This window comes from Spermophilus citellus, assembly GCF_964194105.1.
Source record: "Spermophilus citellus genome assembly, chromosome: 4".
NCBI lineage: Eukaryota > Metazoa > Chordata > Mammalia > Rodentia > Sciuridae > Spermophilus > Spermophilus citellus.
This window is the reverse complement of record NC_138185.1, coordinates 24751061-24764062: the sequence shown is the minus strand read 5'-3', so window position 1 is coordinate 24764062 and position 13002 is coordinate 24751061. Positions and strand designations below refer to the sequence as shown.

General features: G+C 38.4%; 1 protein-coding gene across 2 annotated transcripts in view; it reads right to left on the bottom strand.

The window, feature by feature from the left end:
- Window positions 1–13002, bottom strand: part of CDK5RAP1 (CDK5RAP1 mitochondrial tRNA methylthiotransferase) — a 33642-nt gene that overhangs the window by 8044 nt on the left and 12596 nt on the right. For both annotated transcript variants that reach the window (XM_081289177.1, XM_081289178.1), the window contains exons 7-12: window positions 12112–12232; window positions 7944–8174; window positions 6073–6170; window positions 4762–4817; window positions 3567–3697; window positions 933–1082 (exon numbers count right to left, since the gene is read on the bottom strand). In XM_081289177.1, the coding sequence (XP_081145303.1) occupies window positions 933–1082; window positions 3567–3697; window positions 4762–4817; window positions 6073–6170; window positions 7944–8174; window positions 12112–12232 (787 nt within the window). The remainder of the gene's footprint in view (window positions 1–932; window positions 1083–3566; window positions 3698–4761; window positions 4818–6072; window positions 6171–7943; window positions 8175–12111; window positions 12233–13002) is intronic.

Here is a 13002-nt window from a genome sequence, read left to right as displayed (position 1 = left end):
GAAAAACAGTGATAAGTTCCTCCAATAAATAGAGAAGGAACAACAAAAGAGGGAACTTTGGTACATCAAGAAGGAAGGAAAAACATAACGACATGTTTGTAAACAAGAAAATCCCAAAGAATCTACCAAGAGGGGGAAAAAAAGTCCTGCTAGAATCACTGAATTCAGGAAGGTTAATAGACGATAAGATAAACATAAAAAATTCAATTTCTATACAACAGCAATGAACAGATACCAAAACTGAAAACACAATACCATTTACAATAGCTCCAAAAAGATTTTAAATGAGCCTCTCTCCATTATGGAGGGATGTGCCTTGATTTGTCAGCTCTGACAGACTCTTTCATGTATAAAAAATATATATAAATATAATATATATATATATATATATATATATATATATGTATATATATATATAATTTAAATGAAATACGTGTAGATGTTATAAAACATGTACAGGGCTTATATTCTGAAAATTACAAAAAAACTTTAACTAAAAACATCAAAAAAGATATAAATAAAGGAGAAATATACTGCATTCTTTTTTTTTTTAATTTTTTTTTTTTTTTTTAGTTCTCGGCGGACACAACATCTTTTGTTGGTATGTGGTGCTGAGGATCGAACCCGGGCCGCACGCATGCCAGGCGAGCGCGCTACCGCTTGAGCCACATCCCCAGCCCCCAAATATACTGCATTCTAAAAAATAATATGTCAGGCATGGTGGTAAATGCCTGAAATTCCAGGAGGCTGAGGCAGAAAATCAACAAGTTCAAGGTTAGCATGGGAAATTTAGCAAGACCCTGTCTCAAAATAAAAAGGTACTGAGTGTGGCTCAGTGGCAGACTGCTTGCCTAGCATGTGGTAAGCCCTGGCTTCAATCCCCAGTACCTTAAAAATAAAAATAAAATATATACATATACATATGGCCTTACCCCTTCTACCAGTACCAGCTGGGTACCGCCCACACAGGTCCCATTGGCTTTTGAAGCTTCTTCTCGGAAAACAGTGATAAGTTCCTCCAAACGCCTTAATTTTACTTCTTCTGGGACGTCATCCTTCAGCCTATGATAAGCCCGTGTCTTCTACAAAAAAGAGAAGATGGAGGTCAGTAAAGACATAAAATCTATTTGTAAGGTATGGAGAAAATACGTTCAATCTACCTGCAAGTTACAGACACATGCACAGAAACACATGTAAGGAACTGAGAGATTTCTCTGGATCTGGGAACATTCCAAGAGAAAAAGGTTCTCTCTGAAGTGGAATTGCATTTTTGCAAGGGTCAAATTCTAAATTTAGCATATAAAAAAATCATAGACATGGGGCTGGGATATAGCTCAGCTGGTAGAGTGCTTGCCTCCCATGCACAAGACCATGGGTTCAATCCCTAGCACCACCAAATAAATAAAGAAAGAAAGATTCTTGGGTTAAGTTTAAAAAAAAAAATCATAGACTCAAAATTACTCTTGATGTTTATCACAAAGGGTTATACTAAATAATTCATGTATCAGGTTACTCATCAGCACTGTTTATAAAGACAAAAGGTGCAAAGCAGCCTCATTGCTTATAGATAGGCAACTAGTAAAACAAATTATAATTTATCTACCCAATGAAGTATTATACAGCTGTATAAGAATGATAGCTCAATATTTACTAAATAAACAAGTCTTCAAAATGTTATTAAATGAAATATATACAGATTAACATGTAGATCTTTGATATAGAATAAATACATATAAATGTGTTTATAAATACATGAAATACACTGGAAGGTTATAGAAGAAATTACTAAGAGCGATTGCCTCCAAGGAAGGAACTGAAAAACTAGGCAACCTGAGAAGAAGGAAGAACTACTTCTCACTTTATGTCATTTTAACCTTTGGAATTTTACACCATAAGCATGTATTACCTAGTCAACAAAATGAATTATACTTGAAAAGTCTTTAAACATCCAAAACCAAAGTTGTGCAAATGTTCAAATATATTTCTTAATGTACTTAAGATCATGTTCAAAACAGTTGGAGAAACAATGAGTTAGACAAAACTACGGAATAAAAGAAAAATCTACACTCTACCATGTGAACATTCAAACCAATCTCCCTTTGAAAGAATAAGAAAATCCAAAGAGGAAAACAGAGCCTAAAATACTTGGGTCTTCATTCTGTCTTGTTAGCAATAACTTACCCTTATCATGCACTTACTGTGTTCAGAATACTACTTAAGTAATACGTGTTCTTACTGACTACTCAAAAACAACCCTATTAAGTTGGAACTAATGTTATCCTCATTTCACCAATGAGAAAACGAAGAACCTTGCCCAATGTCACATAGTTACTAAGTGGCAAAGGCACAATTTGAGTACCTGTCCTCATCTACTAGGTTATTTGATTCAAGTCTTCTATAATCCTAACACTAACTAGGAATTGGGGCCCAAAATGAACACTCATATTCAATGCCCACAGACATTCTATAACAACTTGTGCCAGGTACGGTGGTTCACACCTATAATATCAGGCAGGAGGATCAAGAGTTCAAGGCCAGCCTCAGCGATTTAGCAAGGCCCTACCATCTTACTGTGACCTTGTCTCTAAATACAATATAAAAAGCCTAAACAGCTGGCGATGTGGCTGTGGTTATGCTCCCCTGGGTTCAATCCCTGATAACCAAAAAAGAAAAAAAAGGAGTGGCTGTAGCTCAGTGGCAGAGCGCTCACCTAGCATGCGTGAGGCACTGGCTTTGATTCTTAGCACCACATAAAAATTAAAAAACAAATAAAATAAAGGCATTCTGTCCATCTACAACTACCAAAAAAAAAGAATTTGTGATGTCCATGGAAAAGAAGCAAAACAGAATCTAAAAGCTCCTCTGAAGCTTTGTCTCTTTGAAGTAATTCTGCAAGACATGAAAATACACTGGCCCACTTACACTGCCTACAGAACATTAGGCAATGGGATTTAAAACAAATTAATGAGCTTGAGGTTCATTCATCAGTCAGCTTTCCTGAGCTCCAGGCATGCTGGTTCAAGGTGACTGGGCGATGATGAGTGACCCATGCAAATCAATTCCCACCACCAAGAAAATGGCAGACCAGAATTATCTTTCTCGGAAGAAAATATTAATTATTCCTCCTTTCCTTTCTAATCTGCTTTATTTTCCTGGGAATTTATGTTACAGGGGAAACCCCAAGAAAAATAGCAATTAAAAATAGTTAAGGGTGGCTGGTAAGATGACAAGAGGTTTCTGTAAAATAAACATTCATAGACCAGAAAAGAAGTTTATGTTGAGAAATCTTTTAGATTTCTTATCAGAATAAGTCTCTTTCCTTCCAAATGTTAAACAACCTAAATATCATTTAAAATATTTTAATAAACAGGAACATTGGCACAGTAATCTTTTTTCATCTCAAATTGCTGAATTGTGTCAAAGAGTAGACAAGAGGTAACTTGAAAAATAAAAAAGAAGAGTAAGATCCTGTGGTTTTGCAAGGACTGCCTTCCTGCCCCTCTTCTCGGCCCAGGTGTCTATAATCAGCCCCAAGCTGGTCAGCTCTTCCCCATCCTAGGGCTCACCTGTCTCATGCTGTAGGCAAAGAGGAAACCCATGTTGTACTGAACTTCCCGAAGCAAAGACACTGTCTGCAGGTGGTCTTCCTCTGTCTCCCCGCAAAAGCCAGCAATGAAATCGCTGCTGAGGCTCACACCTGTGATACACAACAATGGAAAAAGGGCAAGAGGATGGTGCTGCTTACCTTCAAGAGGAGCCTTTGGCATTATGGATTAGAGAGAGAGAAGGGTAAGTGTAAGGCGTTCTGGGATACTCAGGCCACACCAAAGTAAAACAGAAACACCAACAGAGCAAGGGGGATGGACCTGCTTCTCCACCATGATCAATGCCAGAGCTACCTTCTCAGCCTGCATCTCCCGGCACTAGAAAGGGTAGTTTTAGTTCAAATGACAGATTCGGAAACACACTAGGAGTATACATTTTCAAATTGGTTCTGCTTTTATGAGTGAAAATCTTGAAGCACCTCATACAAAAATATTCTTCTATTTTTTTTAAATAAACATATGATAATTGTACCTATTTATGGGACAAAACATATCCTTTTAAATTTAGTTTAACACATGTTAATTTTAAACAGTAGCAACAGTGCAGTGTGAGCAGTGGCACACACATGGAATCCCAATGACTTGGGAAGCTGAGGCAGGAGGATTGCAAGTTAAAGGCCAGCCTCAGCAACTTATCAAGGCCCTAAGCAACTTTGTGAGACCCTATGTCAAAATAAAAAATAAAAATAAATTTTAAAAAGACCTGGAGATATAGCCCAGTGGTAGAGAATCCCTAGTTCATTCAACAGTATTTAAAATAAAGAAAAAGAAAAAGAAAAAAGAAAGAAGGGCAAAGATCTTTTCCACATATTCGGAAACAAACACAAAGACTATAGAAATCTCTCTCAGGCCTAAGAATGTAGCTCAGTGGTAGAGTGCACGCCTAGCATGCATAAGACCTTGGGTTCGATCCCAACATCACTAAGGAAAAATAATCTCTTTAGCCTTGAGACCACAAGTTGATTCTAGACCTCTGAATATTGCTAGAAGGACCAAGAAATCAAAAAATAGAAAGATGCACAAAAAGAGGAAAGGGGATAAAATGAAGAGGAGCAAGAGAAGTATAACATGGTGTCACAGGGATTGGTGTGGCCTGTATCTGACTAAGATGGCTATGAACTACAACAGATTAATATGCTCAGTTTTTTAAACATACCTGGGATAGACTCTCTGATATGGTGAACTAACTCCACATAAGCTTCTCTTGAATATCTGTAATAAAGAACAAAAAGAAAGACCTAGATGAACCAATCTTTTTGTTTTCCATTGCTGAGGACTAAATCCAGGGCCTTGCACACTCTAGGCAAATGCTCTACCACTGAGCTACACCCCCAGCCCACCAATCTTTTTTAAATTAATGTTATAAAAAGATAACAGTAGGGCTGGGCTGTAACTCAGTGGTAGAGCACTTGCCTTGCACATATGAGGCACTAGGTTCGATCCTCAGTGATGAAAGAAAAGAAAAGGAAGAAAGGTAGACAGATATTGTGTCCATCTACAACTAAAAAAAATTTTTAAAGATAATACTATAAATCACTTCTCATTCACAAAGCATGGCACAGTAGTAGTAAGTTAAAGAGCCCTTTTGATCAAACTTGATTTAATTTAGATTATGAATTTTTATTTTAAATAGGCTTTTTACTTAACAAATCAAGACACATTAAACATTTAAGAGGATTTCTAAAGCTCTCTGCCACTATGGAAAACAAGGCAAGGTACTGGCTCTATGCAATTAGCCTTGGGTTCCATTCACCCTGCAATCTTACCTCCGTGATACTTATTATTCCCAAAGTAAGTGAACAGAGCTACATTTAAATTTCAAGACCTAAAAGACTTCATTATTCTCAAAAGTTAAAGGACCAAAGCCTCAAAGTCAATCAGATGTGGCAGTGCACACCTAAAATTCCAGCTACCCAAGAGGCTGCAGGAGAAGGATCATTAGTTTGAGGTCAGCCTGGGCAACTTATTAGCAAGACCCTATCTTAAAATTAACCAGTTTGGGATGTAGAGCACTTGCCTAGGATTACAAGCCCTGGGTTCAATCCCTAGTACTGAAAAAACAAAACGATCACTCAGTATATCATATGGTAGGTGCTCAATAAAAAATATGCTAGGGCTAGGGTTGTGGCTCAGTGGTAGAGCACTTGCCTAGCAAGTGTGAGGCACTGGGTTTGATCCTCAGCACCACATATAAAAATAAATAAATAAAGGTCCATCAAAAACTAATAAATTTTTTTTTAAAAATGCTAAACAAATGAAATGAATGATTAAATTCTTATTCTGCTTATAAAGAACATCAAGTCCCAATGTCCACAGGCACTACTCACACAATGATTTTATGAGTACCTACTATGTGCCATAAACCATGCTAGGTTCCTAACAACACCTAGTGATAGGTGTTAATATTGTTTGGTCATTAAAGAAAAATGGAAAGGTACAGGATGTCCCCTGCCCAAGTAAGTCTGACCCCCTCCGCATGGCATCCAGCACACGACTGCTTCCACTCTGGGCAGGCAGGTGGATCTGCTTACAGATGTTGCCTCTTTCGTGAATCAGCTGCAGAACCTGATTAAACAGAACACACTGTGAGCCCCCAAATCCCACCACAGCACCTTGCAGAAAATAATACCACTTTGTTTCTCCTCCAGGTTTGTTTTCAAGTAATTAAAAGGTTGATTAAATCAAACCCAAATTACCCAAACTCCTAACTTTTACTCAAGCCATCTTCTCTCTCCCCCAGATATTTCAAAGAGTGGGAAGAAGAAAGCAAGGAGAGATGAGATTCAAGCCAGGAAGTTTATCAGGTAGGACTGATACAAGGGTCAGCAGCCAGGAAGGAAAAAATAGCAATTTTTTCCATCTATCTCACAAACTAATTAACCACCTCAAGAAACACCACAAGACTGTTTCTCCCTCTGGAGATGGCCTGCACAAAATGCATATTCCTTACTTTACCCACAACGGCCTGCCCCCTTTCCACCCCTCCCCCATTTTCCCTTAAATTTGTATTTATTTTCCTAAATAAACCTAAATCTATATCTTTGGGGCATAGTCATAAACTATTGAATTAAAACTAGAAGAAAATATCTGAAAAACATGTTGACCAGAGATCTGTATCAAAAAATACATGGGCTGGGGATGTGGCTCAAGCAGTAGCGCGCTCGCCTGGCATGCGTGTGGCCCCGGTTCGATGCTCAGCACCACATACAAAGATGTTGTGTCCGCTGAAAACTAAAAAATAAATATTAAAATTAAAAAAAAATACATGAAGCTGGGTGTGACAGCACAAATATGTAATTCCAGCAATGCAGGAGGCCAAGACAGGAGAATCACATGTTTGAGGCCAACCTCAGCAATTTAGTAAGACCTCATCTCAAAATAAAAAGGGGCTGGGATGTAGCTCAGGGACAAAGCTCCCCAGTTCAATCCCTAGTACTTAAAAAAAAAAAAAATACATGAAGGCCAACACAGTGGCACACACCTATAATCAGGAAGCTGAGGAAAGGGGATCACAAGTTCAAAGTCAGCCTCTACAACTTAGAACCTATCTCAAAATGAATAAAAAGGGTGGGGATGTAGCTCAGAGGTAGAATGCTTGTCTAGCATATGCAAGGTCCTAGTTTCAATCTCTGGTACTAAAAAACAAACAACCAACCAACAACAACAACAACACACATTAAGAACTTAAATAATTCAATAAGAAGATAATGCAGGAGGGAAAAGGCAGGAGTAGGGCCAAAAGACAGACGTTTCACCAAAACCAAAAACATCAGAAGGTTCTACATGTGGGCTACCTATTGCAATACCTAGCACCCTGCTAAATCTGAAGTTTTTATCTTGTCACAACCCACTCAAAGTAAGAAGTAACTATTATCCCCACTTTATAGAGGAGGTTGAGGAGTTAAAATGTATCTTTACACTTCTACTGGTAAAACAGTGGAAAAGCAGGGATTTGAACCCAGGTCTGTCTAAAGCAAAAGCCTGGGCTATCTGCCACCACATCACATTACCCACTTCCTATCTTCCCCATGCTAATTTTACCGCCGCCACCACCACTGCCATGCAGCTGCCCACCTTGTGATAAAACACTCTGCTCAGCCCTCACTATCCCACAAGGGGTCTTTACCTCCTCTTCAATATCAGTCCTATCTCCATCTCAACTTTATTGGATATTAAACTTTTCCAAAGAGGCATTAGATCCAGAGGGTGACATACTGATACACCACAAGGTCCCCCAAGCAGGACTCAAGGTCTCTGCTAACATCCCTAGTGAGTCCAGCCTTCTGGAATGCTTCAGGATATTGACATAATTTGCCACGACTGACTGATGACACTCACCTCATCAGGAAAATCCTTGGGGTGGGGAGAAGTGAAACGGATCCTCATTTCAGGATCTACTCTGGAAACCTGATCCAGAAGGTGAGAAAAACGAAGCCCCCCTTGTTTGGTTTTATAGTTGGTGGTGAAGCCTCGGCTGAGGTTGGTAGACACTGCACTGTTGAACTGGATCTCGGAATTGTCCCGAAAACTATTAACATTCTGACCAAGAAGGGTCACTTCTTTTAGCCCCTAAAAAAAGGAAAACTATGTTGGAAGGAAGTTAAAAATTTCTGAGTAGCTTTATGCCTTAATCAAAATTAGCTGTACCTATCAAGAGACAACTATAAATGTGTTCTATCTTTAACTCAATAATTTCATGCTTCAGAGTCTTATCTACAGAACTGACCTGTAGAATAAAATTCTAAGGAACCCAGGTGTGATGGTGCACTCCCATAATCCCAGCTACTCAAGAGGCTGAGGCAGGAGGGTAGCAAGTCTGAAGCACGCCTGGGCAACTTAAAGACCCTGTCTCAAAGTTTAAAAAGAGGGGAGTAGCTCAGTATTAGTGCATTGCCTAGCATGTGCTAAGGCCTGGGTTCAATCCCCCACCCCCCAAAAAATAAACAAACTTAAGTAAAAATTAAACTTCAAAACATTATTTAGAATAGTAACAAAAGAAACCAGAAACAAACTCAATGTTCAAAAACAATTGCTAATTTATGACATATTTTGACAATTGAATATCATATAACATGAGTCTATTAAGTATACTCACCAAAAATACATAATCTAAATCTCCAGGTTTTATACCTGACTACTAATAACCAAGTCAGGCCTGGTGACACCTGCCTATAGTCCCTGCTATACAGGAGGCCAAGGCAAGACAAGAGGATTGCTTGAGCCCAACAGCTGGAGGTCAGCCTCAGCAACATAGTAAAACCTTATCTCAAAAACACACTTTTTGAATATGGACTGCATATTAGATAACATCATCATTTATTTAACATATTATGATGGAATTATGGTTATGAAGAGGAAAATATTCTTAGAAGATACATACTGGAGATGTAGGGTTAAGCAGGCTAATGCCTAAATCTTAGTTTCAAAATGGTTCAGAAAAAAAAATTTATATATGGAAGGAGGTAGGTGGATAAAACAAATTTGAACAATCACGTTTATTACACTAGTCTTCAATTTGTGTGTCAAAAATTTGTATTTAAAAAGTCATAAAAAGGGGCTGGGGTTGTTGCTCAGTGGTAGAGTGCTTGCCTAGCATGTGTGAGGCCCTGGGTTCGATTCTCAACACCACATATAAACAAATAATGAATAAAGATCCATCAATAACTAATAAAAAAATGTTTTTAAGTCATAAAAAAGATAGCTATAGAACTATTTTGTAACTTTGACATAATTTCAAACATAAACTGCAATTATAAAATAACTCTCAAATAACCTTTGCCCATATTCATCAACTAATGTTGTGTCCATTTATGTATCATTCCCATTCACAAACACACACACTTTAAGCCTTCAGAGAATAAGCTGCAGACATCCTACTTTTACTCCTAAATACTTCTGAGTATAAAACTAAAAACAAGAGAATTGTCAAAATCAGATATATTCATACGATATTACTACCTAATTCAGGCACTCTACCAACTGAGCTATATTGCCAGCCCCCATATCTTTTAAATCAAACTTTTTCAATTGTCCAAATAACATCCTTTAGAACTTTTTCCCTTCTGATCAGAAATTTAATCCAGAACAGTGCATTTAGCTGACATGATTCCAGTCTCCACAAAGACTATTTTTTAAAAAGTGTAACAAACTGATAATATAAAAAGAAGGATATACTAAATGCAACATGGATCCTGGATTGGATCCTGGAAAAGAAAAAAGACAATTAGTGGGAAAAATGGCAAAATTGAAATAAAGTCTGAAGTTAGTTAATATAATGTGCTAATATTAGTCTCTTAGTTTTGACTAAAGTACCAAATCTCTTGTTAACATTAGAGGAAATTCTCTATACTATCTTTGCAACTTCTGTGTAAATGTAAAGTTATTTTAAAATAAAAAGTTTATTGTAGGAAAAAAGGAGGATATAAAACTAGGTAAAGGACTGGGATTGTGGCTCAGTGACAGAGTGCTTGCCTCTCAAGTATGAGGCACTGGGTTCAATCCTGAGTATTACATGAAAATAAATAAATAAACAAAAGGTATTGTGGGGCTGGGGATGTGGCTCAAGCGGTAGCGCGCTCGCCTGGCATGCGTGCGGCCCGGGTTCGATCCTCAGCACCACATACCAACAAAGATGTGTCCGCTGAGAACTAAATAAATAAATAAATAAATAATTTTTTAAAAAAAAAACAAAAAAACAAAAGGTATTGTGTCCATCTATAACTTTAAAAAATAGATAGATGAGATAGTAGAGTTAGCAATTTTTATTAGTCTTGCTAGAACTGGTGATATTGAAAATATCCTAATTTTTAGAGATGCATAATTACTTATAGGTGAAATGCCCAGCTCCATTTTTAAATATTTTATCAATAACAAAAAAAATATGTGGCACAATGTAATCATTGTTAAATTTAGACGACTGGGGCTGGGGTTGTGGCTCAGTGGTAAAGCACTTGCCTAGCATGTGTGAGGTACTGGGTTTGATCCTCAGTACCACATATAAGTAATACATAAAGGTCAATCAACAACTAAAAAAAAAAAAAAAATAGATGACTGTAAGCTCAGAGAGAGGGATCCTTATACTGGTCTCTCTTTTCTGTGTATTTAAATTTTTTCCACATAGAAAAATTAAAGAAGACATTTAAAAAGCTGCTTTAAACCAGCTGATGCACCTCAGGAGCTACTCAGGAATATGAAACAGAAGGATCTCAACTTTGAGGCCAGCCTAGACACATACTTAAAAGGAAAGGGACACAGGCCTATAATCCCAGTGATTAGGAGGCTGAGGCAGGATGATCTCAATAGTCTCAGTACTTAGGAGACTGCCTCAAAATTTAAAAAGGGCTGGATATAGCTCAGAGAACTTCAATCAATCAATAAATAATCATTGTTTGAAAAAATAAACAAACATTCTGTTAAATACACAATATTCTATTCTCTTTGCAACTGTAGTGTAAAAATCTAAATGCGCTAGATGTGGTGGTGCACACCTATAATCCCAGGGGTTCGGGAGGCTGAGGCAGGAAAAAGACAAGTTCAAAGCCAGCCTCAGCAACTTAGCAAGAAAGACCAAATCCAGGACAGGATTATCTGGGAATGGGCACAAGAGGGCAAAGACGAGAACAGAGCCAGAATGTGATCACGAGGCAAGTAACTGACTTAGAACTGGCAGAGGCTAACCTGCCTGCTCCCACAGTTCCCAAGTTAAACAAGGAAGGAAATAGGGAGAGCCCACCGGAAGAGAAGAACCATAGTGCCTAGGCAAAGACCTGCTGAAAGGCTGAGGGACCAACTCCTCTAAGGAGGCAGGGAAGCAGATCTCTTTCCTCTGGCCTTAATCTGACTCACTCCCCTCATCTGTTCTGTCCCTGACCTAGGAAGCTGACTCAGTGATAAGATGAACTACAGATGTGGGAGATTCCCCTAAAAAGGAAAGACTAATGTGTCATTCCCCCAAAACCTACTATATGCCAGGGAATTTAAAACTTTTCCTCAATCTTGGAGCTGGGGTTGTGACACAGTGGTAGAGTGCTTGCCTAGCATGCACAAGGCACTGGGTTCGATCCTCAGCACCACATAAATGTAAAATAAAGATATTGTGTGCACCTAAAACTAAAAAATAAATATTAAAAAAAAATCAAAACTTTTCCTCAATCTTTTTCATGACTCTACAAGGAAGGTATTATCTTCTTTTCATAGATGGGGAAACTGTGTTTCAAAGAAGATGGTCAAATGACATACCTAGGTACCAGGCCAGAGAATAGTACACAGAGAATTCACATTTGGTCACCTGATTCTAAATTCATGCTCTAGCCATTGCACTGTGCTACCTCCTAAGCAAAAAGCCTATAATTTGTGGGTGATGAACCAAAGATATACACCCAAGTATTTCTGGCCAGGCATGGTCCTACACCTGCACAACATACAGACAGCAGAGACTACAAAATTAGAATAGGTTGTCCTCATCCTCCCAAGGCACAATCATAGAAAGAGAGCCTGGAGCACTCACCTGCTCAGAAAGCTTCCTCACCTCCTCCAGAATGGAGGCCACAGGCCGACTCCTTTCCCTACCACGTGTGAACGGAACAATGCAATAGCTGCACATGTTGTCACAGCCCCGCATTATTGACCTGGGGAAGAAAGTTACCAGATCTTAGTTAACAGAGCAGGGTGTCTTGGCATGACCCCAAGAGTTCCTGTGGGATTATTTTTTGGCTCTGAATCCTCTAGTTTGCACAGTCACACTGGGCCAATCTGAGATCTATAAAGAACTAAAGCAGACATTTTTTAGCTTTTAAAAACTAGTGTCTAGTCACAGAACACAAACCAAACTGTAAATGGAAGACAGCGGTTAGCCTGAGGGAGCTCGGTGGTGAAGGGATGGCTTACAGACTCACCACACATGAACTTCTGTCTTGACTTGTTTTGTCACAGTTCTGTGGAATGAACCCAGGTACGCTCTCCACTAAACTACAGTCCCAGTTCTTTTCATTTTTTATTTTAAAACAAGGTCTCAAAAAGTTGCCAAGGCGACTTCAAACTCCTCCTGTCTCAGCCTTCCCACTGGCTAGGAATATAGGCGTGTACCATCACCAGCTTCTATTTTTATGGGCACACTATTTGAACTTTTTATATCTAGATCAGAAAAAATATAAGTGTCATACAGAGTGAGTGGTCAGTGTGTGTGCATGCGCAGAGAGAAGAGAGAGAAGACCCTGCATTTCTCACAGAATCCTGATCCAACTGCTAGATACCCAAATTAAATCACTCTCTTTCATTTGCATTCTCTGTATAAAAATTTTAATTTATGTTAAGGAATTACAGATATGAATCAAAAATGTTCACTGAAGAACTATTTAATAAATATTAGCTATTGTGTTTACTGAACATTTATTTCAAC